We start from the raw sequence: 15975 nt of genomic DNA, 5'->3' as shown, positions 1-15975 counted from the left end.
GGATCCTGAGGAGAGGCTGCGTTTGTGGCAGCTCTGCGGGCAGGACCCCACGCCGTGGTCTCCTCACAGGTCCGCAGTGAGGGCCTAGGCCCCGCCCCCACCCGCCAGCCCTCTCCGGAAGGAGAACTCCTCCGGAGTGAGCCCTGGGCCCTCACCCTGAGCCAGAGGCAGATGTGGGGGCGGGGGGGGGGGGGAGGACAGGTCTGGGGGGGAGACTCCATTAAGCGCAGGGTCCTAGGGTCCCTGGAAAGGCGGGTCCCAGATGCTGGCCTCCGTGGGGAGGGGAACCAGGCTTTGTGTCAAGGATGCCCCGGCCCGCATGGCTCAGCGGTTGAGCGTTGACCTATGAACCAGGAGGTCAGGGTTCGATTCCCAGTCAGGGCACAGGCCCGGGTTGTGGGCTTGAATCCCAGTGGGGGGCGAGTAGGAGGCAGCTGGTCCATGACTCTCTCATCGTTGATGTCTCTCCCTTTCCCTTCCTCTCTGAAATCAATAAAAATAAATGTTCTTTAAAAGAAAGAGCAGCTAGCCCTGCTGGTTGGAGCATCGTCCGCTGCACGGAAAGGTGGCGGATTCGATTCCAGGTCGGGACGTTTAAGCGACAACCGATCGACGTCTCTCTCTCTCCCCTTCCATTTTCTAAAATAATAATTTTAAAAAGAATGGTTATGTGTTGTCATGTTGAAGGGTTTTGCAGCATTTTGGGCTGCTAGGAAATGACGGCCATTAGGCGGAATCAGAGGACATTGAGAGTGAGGTTAGTTTCGGCAACATGTGAGTTACATTATAAAATCACATGTCATGTTACTGAGTAAAGTGAACCGACTGCCACCTGCGAAGGAGCGTGCCGCCAGCACCCGGGCTGCGCGCAGGCGTGTGGGCCCCGTTTCCTCACGGGAAGCTTCCTGTGTGGCGGGCCCAGGCCAGCGGCTGCCACGCCCCGTGAGTGGCCACAGGCCTGGCGGGGGGGGGCGGGGGGGCGGGCAGCGTGACCCTGTGCTGTTTCCACGGGGCCCCCTGAATGGACGCCCACCCCGCTCTGGGCAGGGCCCTGGGCTGGTGGCCTGATGTTGGGGGACAGTTGGGGGGGGCACCCTCTCCTGCAGCCAGGTCTCGTGGGCAGCCCTCCGGGGACCTTGTTCTACACCTCGGGGTCCCGCTGCGTCTCTCCACGCCTCTCCTCTGGCAGCTCAGCACTGCTCCTGGCCCTGCCACCAGCTCCTGGTCTCTGCATTGAAATCGGGAACCATTTCTGCCCTGGCCGGTGTGGCTCAGTGGATAGAGCGTCGGCCTGTGGACTAAAAGGTCCCAGGTTTGATTCCGGTCCAGGGCACAAGCCCAGGTTTTGGGCCTGATCCCCAGTGTGGGGCGTGCAGGAGGCTGCTGATCAATGATTCTCTCATCATTGATGTTTCTCTCTCTCCCTCTCTCTTTCTCTCTGAAATCAATAAACATATTAAAAGAAGAAAGAAGAGATCAGAAGCCATTTCAACTAGAGTGTCTCCAATCAGAAGCCCTGCCCCACGGGAAACAGTGACTACGGCGTTGGTCATGGGTTGAACTGTGTCCCCCAACCACCAAAGTCACACCCTGAAGACTGCACCCCCAGCACCTCATAATGCGACCTTACCTGGAAACGGGGTCATCCAGGGTAGTGGGTTGAGATGAGGTCATACTGGAGGTGGGTGGGCCGATCACAGCTCCCTCTCGTGGCCGCAGACACCTGGGCTCCAAACGTCCAGCCGGGACCCTGAGACTGACCTGCAGCTGAAGCCGCTCGGGTGTGCTGGTCACAGCCGCCCCGCAAACAGACTTCCCAGAGCCACTCCCCTTCCCCCCACCCCCACCCCCACCCCCACCCCCACCCCCGCCCCCGCCCCCCCAAACAGACTTCCCAGAGCCACTCCCCTTGCCGGAACCCGCTGCCTGACGTCATGTTCAAGGAGCCTCTCTGGTCCTCCGGGGCCTGGGGGCGGGGGGAGGGGGGGCTGAGCTGTCTAACCAATGCACCCCACATTTGTTTTGTTGATTTTCTTCTTTTTGTGAATCCTCACCTGGGGATATTTTCCATTGACTTTTAGAGAGAGAGGGGAAGACAGAGAAATATGGACGTGAGAGAAACACATTGATGGGCTGCCTCCTGCATGAGCCCCGACCAGGGCCCGGGCAGGGGAGGAGCCCACAGCCCAGGTACGTGCCCTTGGCCGGAATCGAACCCGGGACGCTTTGGTCCGCAGGCCAACGCTCTACCCACAGAGGCACACCGGCTGGGTCCTCCCAGGTTTATTTTGAACGTATCAGTGGGTAGAGCGTCGGCCTGCGGACCAAAGAGTCCCGGGTTCGATTCCAGTCAGGTCACATGCCGGGTTGTGGGCTCGTTCCCCGAGGGGCATGGAGGCAGCGGATCCATCATTCTCTCCCTCCCTCTCCCTCTCTCTTCTTCTCTTAAATCAATAAAAATATAAAAGAGAAAAAGTTGATTAAAAATTAACATTACAGAAACAAAACCAAACCCCCCCCCCCCACGCTCGGTGCCCAGGACGATGCTCCCACAGCTGAGCCCACTGGCCAGGCTCTGTCCGCGAGATCGGCTGGGCCCTGGCCTGGGGGTGAGCATGTGGCCACGGTGCTTCCTGAGGTGAGGACAGGCCCCCCCCCAGGCTCCATGTTCGGCTGGCCACGCCAGGCCCTGAGGTCAGCCCCGGGGGCACGGGGGCTGCACCCTCGCTCTGCTGCCCACGCCCGCCTGGCGCTGGCTTTCCGGGCTTCACTGGGTGCCGCTCCCGGTGCCAGCCCCAGGCGCAGCGTGGCTCCAGGCTGGACGTAAAGGCTCCAGCTGCCCGCGGCGTGGCTCAGGGGGTGAGCGTGGCCAATGAACCAGGTCAGGGTGCGCTTCCCGGTCAGGGCACAGATTGAAAAAAAAGGTTCCAGCCCTGACCAGTGTGCTCAGTGGGTAGAGCGTCGGCCTGTGGACTGAAGGGTCCTGGGTTCGATTCTGGTCAAGGGCATGTACCTTGGTTGCGGGCACATCCCCAGTGGGGGGTGTGCAGGAGGCAGCTGATTGATGTTTCTAACTCTCTATCCCTCTCCCTTCCTCTCTGTGAAAAATCAATAAAATATATTTAAAAAATAAAGGTTCCAGCCCCCAAACCGATTCTCCTCAGCGGGGAGTGTGGCTCAAGGTGCTGGCCTTGGAGGTGGGGCCTGGGGGAGGGGAGAGGGGGAGGGTGCAGCCTCAAGAATGGGGTCCCCACCCTCCTAAGAGCCCCCCCCCCAGCAGGTGGGCGCACAGGGCGGAGCCATCCGTGAGAATCTGCTGGCGCCTTTGAAATAGCTGTTCTTACTGATGTCAGAGCGGACGGGGGGAGGGAGGGAGGGAGGGGGAGGGAGAGAGACAGAGAGAGAGAGAGAGAGAGAGAGAGAGAGAGACGTCCATGATGAGAGAGTCACTGGGGATGGAGCCCGCCCCCGGCCCGGGCCCTGACCGGCATCCATCGGCGGCCCCTGGTTCTGGCCGCCCGGCTGGGCTGGCACTTTTAAAAATTAAATGTTACTGCCTTTTAAAAAGCGTAATGTTTCTATTGCTGTGGGTTCCTGTCCCCGGGGCCAGGCTCAGCCGCAGGGACCGGGCTGGGGGGCCCTAGAAATGGGGGCGCCCCCCAGGGGCTGAGCCGCGTCCCGTCCTCTGAGCCGGGGTCGCCGTCAGGCTCCGGACTAGACCCCAAGGGGACTGGCGTCGGCTGTGCGCCTCCTGGGTGCCGCCTGGGGTGCCGCCTGGGGGTGCCGCCTGGGGGTGCCGCCTGGGGTGCCGCCTGGGGGTGCCGCCTCCTGGGTGCCGCCTGGGGTGCCGCCTGGGGGTGCCGCCTCCTGGGTGCCGCCTGGGGGTGCCGCCTGGGGGTGCCGCCTCCTGGGTGCCGCCTGGGGGTGCCGCCTCCTGGGTGCCGCCTGGGGGTGCCGCCTGGGGGTGCCGCCTGGGGGTGCCGCCTGGGGGTGCCGCCTCCTGGGTGCCGCCTGGGGGTGCCGCCTCCTGGGTGCCTCCTCCTGGGTGCCGCCTGGGGGTGCCGCCTGGGGGTGCCGCCTGGGGGTGCCGCCTGGGCCACCGCACCTGCCCGGCGCTCGGGGCGGAGGGTCCGCGGGGCACGTGGCCGCGGGCGGGGCCTGTTGGTGCCCATCGGCGGGCGGGGCCGGGGACGCCTCCCCCCTCCTCCCCCTCCTCCTCCCTCGGGGGCGGGGCTCCAGGACCGCGGGGCGGGGCGGGCGGGGCGGGGCGTCCGCGCGGGTCGCCGATCGGGCTGCGCCCGAGTCTGCGCTTCCGGCTGGCGGTCCCGCTGCGCGTCCGTCCGTCCGTCCACCGCGCACCATGGCCGCGCCGGCGCCGCGGGTCCTGCTGCTGCTGCTGCTGCTGCCGCCTCCGGGGGGTGAGCCCGGGGTCCCGCCGGGAGGGGGAGGGGGCGGGGGCCACGTCCCGCCGTCCGGCCCGAGCCCAGCGGCGCCCCCAGACTCCCAGCCCGGACCCCGGAACCCGGGCGGCTGGCACCCCTCCGGGCCGGACCTCCGGCCCCCGCGCCCCGCCGAGCTGACCCCAGACCCCGGGCTGCCGCCTTCACGGTCCGTCCGGAGTTGGGGTGGCGGCTGTGGGCCCGGATGTTCTGGGGGTGGCCCCCCGGGGCTGGGGCGCGACTCCCCGCCCTCCCTTGGCCTCGGTTTGCGGCTGGCGCCCCGCCCTGCCCGCCAGGCCCTGGGATCGCGGACGGCCTCCGAGGGGGTCGGTGACTGTGAATCTGTTCAAGTTTCTGATCGTGGGGGGGGGGGACGAGGGGGGGACATCCGGTTGCTCATCTGCGCTGTGCCTTCGCGGTGGGCCCGGCGACGCCGCCCTGGGGTGGGGGGACCCCTGCCGCCCGGCGTTGACTGGACTGAAGATCCACAGGTGGCCGGGCGGCCGTTAGGTGAGTAATGGGCACCCCATCCCAGGAAGCCAGAGCCTGGGGGTGCTCCTCGGGGAAGGGCCTGTTTCCTGGGGGGCTGGGGTGCCCGGAGGGCCTGGCCGGAGTGTGCGGGGTCGGAGGACACTGTCCTGGGCTCTGGGCCGAGGGGGCGCAGGCCTGTGTCTGGCCCCAGCGGAGGGGCCGGGCGTGCCGAGCGGGTGCTGGCCTGGGCCTGCGGGACGTCCCCCGCTCCGCCCTCAGCGGCCCCAGCGGGCTCTGCCTGGAGCTGCCGGACGGAGGACTCCCCTCTCCCGCCCGAGCGTCCTCAGCTCTTCTCTCGGTCTCTCCGTGGGCGGCCACGTGCGCCCGGTGCCCAGGGTCCCAGAGGCCCTGACCCCTGGGGCTCTGGCGTCTCCAGGCGACATGGGCACGCCTCGGGGTTCATCCTCAGGCCTCTCCCCACAGTCGTTCGGGTCTTGGGGGACTGGCTGGTTCCACTGGGACCTGTCCAGGCAGAACCCTGACTTCCCGTCCTGCCTGTGGGCACCGGCCCTGGGCTGCGGGCTCGTTCCCCGGGGCGTGCAGGAGGCAGGTCATTGGTGGGAACGGGTGTAGCATCTCGCCGGGAGGTTGCCAACCTCACGGTCACCCAGAGTCCTGGGCCGCTGTCCACACTGTGTCCGAGGTCTGTCCTCACCCCGGCCTGCGGGACGGCCTTCGATCCCACGTCTGTGGCCGAGAGCCTGGATGGTCCGGGCCTCAGAGCCCTGGCCCCCGAGGGCATCCATGGCCCAGGCACCCGCTGTGGGCCCCCGAGGGCTGTGCCGGGGACACGGGTGGGTGTGACCGTAGCCCATGGTGAGTCGGTCAGGAGACGGCCGCCGTGCGCGAGCCGTCGGGGCTGGCCTCTGAGTGTAGAGTCCAGCAGGGGCTGAGCTGCTGTGGCCGAGGGCTGGCCAGAGGGCATGAGGATCAAGAACTGGCCGGCCCCGTGCTGGTCCCGGCAGCTGCCGGGGTGTTACTGTCCAGCGTGGGACCGGGGCCTGGAGGAGGCCTGGAGGGCGCGGGTGGGAAGCCCAGGGTGCGGGTGAGGGTGGGACTGGCCCGGTCAGACCCACCTAGGAAGTTCACTCCCCATCAGAGGCGGGGGGCGGGGGGAGCCCAGGGGGGCACCTCTGTGTGCCTCAGGAGCAGGCCAGGAGCAGGCTGGGCTGGGGTGGGGGTCAAAGGCGGCCGCCATGCTGTGCCTGCTGGGCTAGAGGGGGGATGCATGCTGGGCTGGGGGGGCTGTGCTGGCTGTGCTGCGGGGGGGGGGCTGTGCTGGGGGGGGCTGTGCCTGCTGGGCTGGGCTATGCTGAGGGGGGGCTGTGCTGGCGGGACGTGGCCGGGCCTGGCGTGAGGCTTCCCCTCGTGGCCGCCGGTGAGCAGTGTCTCTCGCTCCAGCCCACGGCGAGGTGTGCATCGTGGCCGCTGGAGACAGCCTCTCCCCCAAGACCTGCCCCGTGTTCTGCTGCGGCACCTGCTACAGCCAGTACTGCTGCTCCGACGCCCTCAAGAAGCCCTTCTGGAGCAAGGGAGGCTGTGCCGACGTCCAGGACAGGTGGGTGCGCCAGGGGTCGCGGTGGGTGCGCCAGGGGTCGCGGTGGGTGCGCCAGGGGTCGTGGTGGGTGCGCCAGCAGGGCCAAGCAGGGAAGGGAATGGCCGTGCCCCTCCCGCCTCTCAGCCCTTTCAAGATGGTGGGGGACACCCGGCCCGCGTGGCTCCGTGGTTGAGCGTCCACCTAGGAACCAGGAGGTAACGGTTCGATTCCCGGTCAGGGCACAGGCCCGGGTTGCAGGCTCAGTGTGGGGCGAGCAGGGGGCAGCCGATCCATGATTCTCTCTCATCATTGATGTTTCTGTCTCTCCTTCCCTCTCCTTTCGTCTCTGAAATCAATAAAAAGTTAAAATTAACAAAATAAATGATGGCGGGGGACCTGGGGCCTGGGGGGGGGGGTCTCTGCTCTGGGCTGGACTCCCACACCCTGTTCAGTTAGCCCCTCGCCCTGCTCTCCCCTCCCCTGGAGGCTCCAGCTCACCCAGCCGAGGCTGAGCAGGTTCCCCGCTGGCCCCGTGCTCACCCTTGGGTGTACTTACACCAGCGTGCCCTCCGGTGGCGGGCACCTGGGCGTGTGTGCCCACAGTGCACACGGGCACCTGGAGGGGTTGCATGTGGTTTGTGCAGGTGCCGTCTTGTGGGCCCGGGAGGGCACAGGAAGGTCTGAGCGCAGGGATTGGCCGTCAGTGACCATGGCTGTGCCCTCCTGCGTGGCCCATGGGTTGACGCTGCCCTTTTTTTAGAAAAGTAAAGGCCATTCACTCATGGGAGTTGGCTGTCCTCATGCGCAGAGACTCCAAGGAGCTTCTGCTGTTCTGAGCGAGAGTGAGAACTGCCTCGCTCTCGCTCTCTCTGTTAACAGATTTTTGGGGCCATTTCTGCCCTGGCCGGTTTGGCTCGGTGGATACAGCGTCGGTCCTGGGACTGGGTTCGATTCCGGTCAAGGGCACAGGCCCAGGTTGTGGGCTCGATCCCTAGTGGGGGGCGTGCAGGAGGCAGCCAGTCCATGATTCTCTCTCATCCTTGATGTTTCTAACTCCCTCTTCCTCTCTGAAATCAATAAAAAAATATATTTTAAAAAAGAAAAACAATTTAAAATAAATAAAAGAAACACACTTCTGGATAAACATCTAGGAGTGGAATTGCTGAGTCACTGAGTGAGGTGTTCAGTTTTGGAAGATGCTTCCAGTTTTGTTTTTTTAAATACACACACACACACACACACACACACACGTATGTATGTATGTATGTATACTTGATTTCAGAGAGGGAGAGAGAGAGAAGCATCAATGATGAGAGAGAATCTTCGATCGGCTGCTTCTGCACGCCCCACACTGGGGATGGAGCCCACAACCCGGGCATGTGCCCTGACCGGGAATCGAACCCGGGACCCTTCAGTCCACAGACTGACGCTCTGTCCGCTGAGCCACACCGGCCAGGGCGAGAGAGGAGGTTTATGGGAGCTGGGACGGGAACAAGGAGGGGCCTCGGACAGAGGAGCAGCAGGAAAGGGCCCAGGCGGGGCTGCGGTTGGCTCTGGGGAGTCAGAGGAAAGGGGGCCTTGGGGACAGGTGCAGGGGTCGCCCCGGCCGAGCTGCTGCTGCCCGATGCTCCCCTGGTTGCAAGCCTCGTGGGGACCCTTAGACCTTCGGGAGGAAAGAAACACGCTGAGAAAGCGGGGAGGCCTGGGCGGCTCCTCCCTGCGTCCTGCTGTGAGCCTCTCTGAGGTCATGTTTCCACCTGTCGTTGCAGGTCCGCTGGTAGCGGGTTCTGTTTGTTGGGAAATGTCCTTGTTCCCCTTCCTTCTGCAAGGGCGTTTTCTGGCCGGGCAGGTACCCACTTGGCTCAGTCCTTTAAAGCCGCTCATTGTCCCCGGTGCCGTGGTTTCTGCGGGAATCAGCCGGCAGGGGTCACTGCTCCTTTGCGAGGAAACGTGCTCTTTCTTCCTTGAAGACGTTCTGTCCGTCTCCGGGTTTCCAGCCGGTAGACGGCGAGGTGCGAGGTGTGGTTCCTGGAATGGGTGCTGCTTGAGGTTCACGGCCCTTCAGGAGTCACTGGCTTCCTTTCCCAGTTTCGGGAAATGGGCGACCTCGCTCCCTTGAGGACCGCCTCTGCCCCCCTCGCCTTCCTCTGCCCTGGGTCTCCGGCCCCAGCTCTGTCAGGCCTTCGGTGAATTCCTCCACGTCTCGCCCACCCAATTCCGTATTTACATCGGCCGTCTCTCTGTGTCCTCGGGCTTCCGCGGGCATGTTTGTTTGGACCTACCCTCCAGTTCACAAATTATACCCTTCGCCGTGTCTAATTCTTTCTTTATTTTCACATTTTTTTTATACATCCTCACCTGAGGATGTTTTTCCATTGATTTTTAGGGAGAGTGGAAGAGAGAGGGAAAGACAGAGAGAAACATGGATGTGAGAGAAACACATCGATGGGTTGCCTCCTGCACGCGCCCCGACCAGGGCCCGGGCCAGGGAGGAGCCTGCAGCCGAGGTACATGCCCTTGACTGGAATCGAACCCGGGACCCTTTGGTCCACAGGCCGATGCTCTATCCACTGAGCCACACCAAGTAGGGCTCTAATTATTATTATTAATTTTTTTTAGGATATATTTTTATTGATTTCAGAGAGGAAGGTAGAGGGAGAGAGCGATAGAAACATCCATGATGATGGAGAAGCATGGATTGGCTGCCTCCTGCACGCCCCCCACTGGGAATCGAAGCCCCATAACCCGGGGATGTGCCCTTGACCGGAATCGAACCCGGGACCTTTCAGTCCGCAGGCCGACGCTCTACCCACTGAGCCCAGCCGGCTAGGGCAGGGCTCTAGTTATTAATCTGCTGTATTATTGTTTAGTCTTAGAATTTTATTATTATCTTTTTAATATTTCAAGTTCTCTTGAATTGTCCCACCTTTTCTTTAATCTCCCTGAACAGTGTGTGTTACTTGAACGTCCGTGTCTGATAACCGTGTTGGGACACCCCCCTCCCCCCGCATTCCTGTCGGCTGTAGCGTGTTGTTTTCTGTTCGTGCCGTCTGGTCGGGCGTTCCTGAGCATTTGTGACTGTGTGTCTGACGTGGCGTTGGCTAAGTTGATTGTAGAAATGTGGAGCTGGGGGTTTCCTCCAGGGAGGACGGAAGTGGCCTTTGTCAGGGACCCGGGCACTCAGTTCACGCCGCCTGATGGCGGAGACCGAGCGGGAGGAGGAGCTGTGTCCTCAGTGTCCCCCTTCCTCTTGGGGGGCAGCTTTTGAGGCTGAGGTATGAGTGATCGGATTCGTTGGGGCCTCCCCCTCGGGCTCTGGGGTTCATCCCACCGCCCGAGGCGTTCAGAGGTTCTGCCCCGCCTCTCGGCGGCCACCTGGCATCGGGAATGCCCCCAGGAGGGAGTCCCGGGTTCCAGGCTCACCCCATGGATTTTCCCTCCCAGCCTGCCCGCCCTGGGTCCCAGCTGGGTACTCCCCACTGTGCCATTGTTGGCCAAAGCTTGCACACTGATTTTTAAAATATATTATTGATTTTTTACAGAGAAAAAGGGAGAGGGATAGAGAGTTAGAAACATCGATGGGAGAGAAACATCGATCAGCTGCCTCTTGCACACCCCCCACTGGGGATGTGCCTGCAACCAAGGTACATGCCCTTGACCGGGATCGAACCTGGGACCCTTCAGTCCGCAGGCCGACGCTCTATCCACTGAGCCAAACCGGTTAGGGCTTGCACACTGATTTTTAAAAAAAATATGTTTTTATTGATTTTAAATATATTTTAGAGAGAGGAAGGGAGAGAGAGAAACATCGATATGAGAGAGAAACGTGGATCAGCTGCCTCCCCCACACACTCTGACCCAGGACTGAACCCAAAACCTGAGTCTGTGTCCTTGACTGGAATGGAACCCGCGGGCTGACACTCAACCCACGAGCCAGCCGGGCCAGGGGGCGGTTGTTGTTAAAATCTCCGTTGTGCCTGCGCTCACTTCCCCTTTTCCATCGCACTTTCCCTTTTGTGTCGTTTCTCCTCTCGGGGGGTCTTGCCGATGTCGGCAGCTTTGGTTCTGTGGATCTTCTCTGACCCTTTGTGGCTGTTCTCTTCCTTCTTCGCACTTACCTTTCTTTCTTTCTTTCTTTCTTTTTTTTTTTAATGTATTTCATTGATTTTTTACAGAGAGGAAGGGAGAGAGAGATAGAGAGTTAGAAACACCGATGAGAGAGAAACACCGATCAGCTGCCTCCTGCACACTCCCTACTGGGGATGTGCCCGCAACCAAGGTACATGCCCTTGATCGGAATCGAACCTGGGACCCCTCAGTCCGCAGGCCAACGCTCTATCCACTGAGCCAAACCGGTTTCGGCCGCACTTACCTTTCTGACGTCCTTCCTTCTTTGGGGGTTTTCACGATTTTTCCCACCTTCTTGAGTTTAATACCATCTCACTATTAAAATTCTCTTCCTTCATGATTTATTCAACCCACTGGGTGGGTTTTTTTTTTTTATTTAAATATTTTTGTACCAGACTAATTCGTTTCCCAAGGTCTGAGTTATTTTTGGCATTTTTTTTTAACCCTGTGGCATTGAAATCTTCTATTACTTATTTTTAAAAATATATTTTATTTATTTTTTTACAGAGAGGAAGGGAGAGGGATAGAGAGTTAGAAACATCGATGAGAGAGAAACATCGATCAGCTGCCTCTTGCACACCCCCCACTGGGGATGTGCCCGCAACCAAGGTACATGCCCTTTTCCGGAATCGAACCTGGGACCCTTGAGTCCACAGGCCGACGCTCTATCCACTGAGCAAACCGGTTAGGACCTGTTACTGATTTTAACTCCATCCCATTGTGGTCCGAGAAGGGACTGGTATGGCAGCTGTCTTTTCAAATCTGTTGAGACTAGTGTTGTGGCCTCACGCATGGTCTGTCCTGGGGAAGGTCCCATGTGCACGTGAGAAGAATGCACGGCATATGCATGGCATCGTCGCCCGAGACCCTAGGAGCGTGCATGCCATCCGCCCTCAGGACGCCCGGCCCAGTCCCGGGGTGGCTCCTGGGCATGTTCCGTGTGCGCTCCTGGGCGTGCTGGCGGGGTTGGGCGTGTTCATCACGGGCTTTTCTCTCTGCAGCTTGGCCAGTGTCAGGAAGAACCTGGAGGAGGCGGCCTCATCGCTGGAGAAGTCGAACTCGTTGCTGGAGTTCACCTCCGACATAGACAATGACCCCCTGCCCGGGTAAGTACCGCCGGTGGGTGGGCGTCTTTCGGGCGGAGGTGTCAGGGGGGCTGGGGCGGACTCGGGGAGGGCTGTGGGGACTGGGATGAGACAGTCATCAGGGTGAGCCCCCTGAAAGTGTCCCCAGGAAGCCGTCACCGTGTCTTGATCCTTGTGCTGGGACGTTGTATCCTTATCATCGAGCTGGGGATGGGACTGACCGTGGTTGGGGTTGGCATTTGAAAGGCCAAGAGTGGGGGTTCATGTTGGCTCAGGGACGGGGTGGGCGCAGAGAGGGAGACAGTGATGGGTGGTGGTGGTGAGTGTAACGGGATGGGCGATCGGGCCTGGCTCCCCGGCACATCCGGGAAGGCCAGGAAAACCAGCCTTTTGTTCTCTTTTTGCCATAAAATCCAGGTAATCCTTTATCTTCTTGGGGCCCATTTCACCCTTTAGTCTTGGCATTCCATGAAGCCCAGGAAAACCAGGAAGTCCATGGTCACCCATATATCTATATCTATCTATTCTAAACTAGAGGCCCGGTGCATGAAAATTCATGCACTGGAGGGGGGACCCTCAGCCCGGCCTGCCCCCTCTCACAGTCCGGGAGCCCTCAGGGGCAGGAGGTGACCAGGCGATCACGGAAGGCGATGCCCCATCACACCTCTGCTGCTGCCACTGCCGGCAGCGCAAGCCTCGGCCAGCCCTGGTTACCTGAGCCTCGGGCGGCCCTGGGGGCTGAGGGGACTGGGCGCCGCCATCTTGTGGCTGTGGGTGCTGCCATCTTTGAGGGAGTGACAGTTAATTAGCATATTCCCTCCTTATTGGCTGTGGGTGCTGCCATCTTTGTGATGGTGTGAGGGTCAATTAGCATATTCCCTCTTTATTCGATAGGATGTTTTTAGTGATTTTATTGAAGGGAGAGGGACAGAGAGATTGAAACATTGATGAGAGAGAAATCGATCGGCTGCCTGCTGCACAGCCCACTGCGGATCGAGCATGCAGCCAGGGCATGCGCCCTGACACCCACATTTTAAATATCTCTGTCTTATGTTTGGGCCCTTTGAGCCACAAGTCTCTCTGGTGTAAAAGATACACCAGCCCTGGCTGGTTTGGTTCAGTGGATGGAGCGTCAGCCCGAAGACTGAAGGGTCCCCGGCCCTGGTCGGGGCGCGTGCAGGAGGCAACCAGTGAATGTGTCTCTCACATCCATGTTTCTGTCTGTCTCCCTCCCTTCCACTTTCTCAAAAAAAAAAGAAAATCAATGGAAAAATAGGGACCGTGAGGATTAACAAAACAAAACAAACAAAAAGACGCTAGACTGAGGTTAGGCCCGAAAATCTGTGGATGGGGAAAAAACAGCGTTTCTGTGGAAAGCACGTCACAGGGTCCTCTGCTCATGAACTCCTCATGGGCAGGTCCCTTGTGCACCAAGAGGCTCATCTTCTCGTTTTGTTTTTCTTTGCGGAGCGGGCGGAGGGGAGGGAGGGAGAGAGGGTGGGTGGCCTGGGCGGAGGGGCAGCCCCATGCTGGGCAGTCGCACCTGCTGTGGCTTTAAGAGGCTCCGCGCTTCCTGCCTCTGACGTCAGGGGGGCAGGGCCCGGGTTCGCTTTCCTTTTCCGCGAAAGAGGAGGCAGAGAGGAAAGGGGAGGAGATGAGACGGAGGGACCCAGGGTGGGAGGAGGGGAGTTCGGCGGAGGACGCTGAGTGCGGGAGGCGGAGGCGGCCATGGGGTGAGAGTGTGTGTGAGTGAGTGTGAGTGACACAGACAGACAGACAGACAGACACAGACGGGGAGAGCTGAGCCATGGCCTGCCCTCCCGGCCACCGAGTCTGGGAAAGTGCGTTTCCCGCTCCCTGGCTCAGCCCAGCGCCTGGGAGCTTGCGGGGAGGGAGGGGCGATGCGGGCCTCTGGGCGGGAAGGCGCCCCCCGCCGGCCCACGTCCTGCGGGTGCGGGAGCTCTGGGCGCGGTGAAGGGTCTGTCCCTCTGTCCCCGGCTCTGGGCAGGGGGCCCTGCGGGTCCGTGTGGTGACCCTCCGGTCCAGCTGCTTCCCGGGAGATCCCGGCTCTCAACGGGGCCGGCGGGGGGGGCGGGGCGACGACTTCGTCTTCCCACCGGGAAGCCCAGGGGTGCGCCCGGGACAGCCCTGCCCGGACTGAGCCTGCAGCGCAGAGGCTCCCCCGGCATGCGGGCTGTGAGCTCCGACCCCGCCTCCTGCAGGGCCTGCGGGCTCCCGGGGCCGGACTTGGTCTGTCTCGTCCACCCTGAGTTTTTGGCTTAAACCACGGTGCCCGGCTGTGCTCCATGACCGGGTGCTGGAGGCCGGCGGGTGGACAGACGTGGGGGCGGGGCGGGGCCTCACAGCCGGTCTGCCCGGGAGGAAGCGGAGGTGTGGGTTCCAGCCACACGCCCCGGAAGCGGCTCTGTCCGCGCAGCCCAGCGTTTCCTCCTTCAGGAGGGGTGCCGGGTGGCGGGTCCTGGCCGGGCCGAGAGGCCCCGGGTCATACCGGCTCTTTGGCAGGTTCGGGGCCACCATAGCCATCGGCCTGACCATCTTTGTGCTCTTCATCGTCACCATCATCGTGTGCTTCACCTGCTCCTGCTGCTGTTTGTACAAGATGTGCCGCCGCCCCCGCCGTAAGCACGCCCGCCCTCACCCACCCGCCGCGCCCGGGGCCAGGCGCGCCCGGGCCCTGATTGGGTTACGCTGAAGGGAGGGCGGGGCCAGGAGTGCCCGGGCCCTGATTGGGTTAGCTGGAGGGGGCGGGGCCAGCCGAGGTCCTGACGAGCTTCTCTTCACAGCGGTGGTGACCACCACCACGTCCACCACCGTGGTGCACGCCCCGTACCCCCAGCCTCCAGGCGTGCCGCCCAGCTACCCCGGGCCGTCGTACCAGGGCTACCACCCCATCCCCCCCCAGCCAGGGATGGTGGCAGCACCCTACCCGACGCAGTACCCACCGCCTTACCCGGCCCATCCCGTGGGCCCGCCGGCCTACCACGAGACCTTGGCTGGTGAGTACCGGGCCAGCGCTGACCCTGCCCGACCCCCGCTCCCGTGGAGCCCGCAGCCCACCTCTTCCTCTCTTTTCAGGGGATGCAGCCATGGCCTATCCTGCCAGCCAGCCTCCTTACAACCCAGCCTACATGGACCCCCCGAAGGCCACCCGCTGAGCGCACTGCCTCTCTGGCTGCCACTTGATGCCTCGCATGTGTGCGTGCGTGCGTGTGTGTGTGTGTGCATGTGTGTGTGCATGTGTGTGCGCGCGTGTGAGTGCATGTGTGTGTGTGTGTGTGTGCGCGCGGCTATGCAGGCACGGCCTTTCTCCCGTGCGGCGTGTGTGCCGTTTGTACACTTGTGATGACGGGGTGGGACGCTCCTCACCAGAGTTGCTGGAACCGTACTTTGTTCTCTTCCTCACTTCAAATTATGCTTCCTTGAAATCTCAAGCAAAACTCAAAGAATGGGGGCGTTCCTGGCCAGACCGCCCAGGGAGGCCAGGTGGGGTCGTGGTCACTAGGACAGCCCAGCTTTTTGTGGGCAGAGAGCACACACACGTGGGGTCTGCAGTGGCCAGCCCCCTTGAGGCCATGCCTGCCCCCAGGTGTGGCCTCCCTTCCCAGAGCAGAGCTGGGATGCCGGGCAGTGGGTGGGGCCCGGCTAAGCTGGGTTTTGATCCCCTGGAGCCAGGAGCATTCCTGCACCCTCCCGGAGAACATCTGGAGGCCACGCCCGCCTCGGTGCTGGCTGCCCTGGCCCCCGACACAAGTGGACAGGGTGGCCTCTGTCCACCTACACACTCAGGTGTCCTCCCTGCAGTGTCTTTGTTACACTTTTAGCCAAACTTTTTTTTGCCTCTTTTCTGTTTTAAAATGTTGCTGAGGCTGAAACCCCTGGGTCCTAGAGGGACACTGGCCCAGAGGAGAGGGACCATCTGACCTGACAGTTCCTGCCTCCCTCACACCAGCTCCTGGACCCTAGTTCCACTGTCCTGGCAGCGGGGACATGGCCACCAGCCTCTGGACCAAGGGGGAGGGGCCCCGGGGGCTGCTGGCCCAGATGCGAATACCTCGGTGTCCCGTCTCTCTGCGACTGTCTCCAGATCTGTCTCAACTTTGTACTGATGATGCGTTTCAGAGTCTGGGATCTGCACCTTTGTTTATAATAAAGCAGACATTTGGAGCTACTGGCCCCCTTCTTTAAGGATTTAAAAAGATTGATTTTTAGAGGATGGGAAAGGAACGGCAACGTG

General features: G+C 61.6%; 1 protein-coding gene across 2 annotated transcripts; it reads left to right on the top strand.

Annotated features, from left to right (window-relative positions):
• Positions 1-4269: 4269 nt before the first annotated feature.
• SHISA5 (shisa family member 5) lies at positions 4270-15905 on the top strand. Of its 2 annotated transcripts, XM_079794969.1 has the most exons (6): positions 4270-4418; positions 6372-6528; positions 11637-11741; positions 14244-14359; positions 14525-14737; positions 14817-15905. In XM_079794969.1, the coding sequence occupies exons 1-6, from the start codon at positions 4361-4363 to the stop codon at positions 14894-14896; spliced, it is 729 nt and encodes a 242-aa protein (XP_079651095.1). In that variant the 5' UTR covers positions 4270-4360; the 3' UTR covers positions 14897-15905. The 2 variants fall into 2 exon arrangements, with proteins under 2 accessions (XP_079651095.1, XP_079651096.1); XM_079794970.1 differs by lacking the exons at positions 4270-4418; positions 6372-6528; positions 11637-11741 and adding an exon at positions 13336-13453.
• Positions 15906-15975: the final 70 nt, after the last annotated feature.

This window comes from Cnephaeus nilssonii, assembly GCF_951640355.1.
Source record: "Cnephaeus nilssonii genome assembly, chromosome: 17".
Taxonomy (NCBI): Eukaryota; Metazoa; Chordata; class Mammalia; order Chiroptera; family Vespertilionidae; genus Cnephaeus; species Cnephaeus nilssonii.
This window is presented reverse-complemented; position numbering and strand designations above follow the sequence as displayed.

Excerpts from the sequence above, each read along its gene's own strand:
- SHISA5 (XM_079794969.1), top strand. The coding sequence starts at position 4,361 with ATGGCCGCGCCGGCGCCGCGGGTCCTGCTGCTGCTGCTGCTGCTGCCG. Across the intron at positions 4,419-6,371 it reads GCTGCTGCCGCCTCCGGGGG|CCCACGGCGAGGTGTGCATC; the intron begins GTGAGCCCGGGG and ends CTCTCGCTCCAG. Across the intron at positions 14,738-14,816 it reads CTACCACGAGACCTTGGCTG|GGGATGCAGCCATGGCCTAT; the intron begins GTGAGTACCGGG and ends CTCTCTTTTCAG.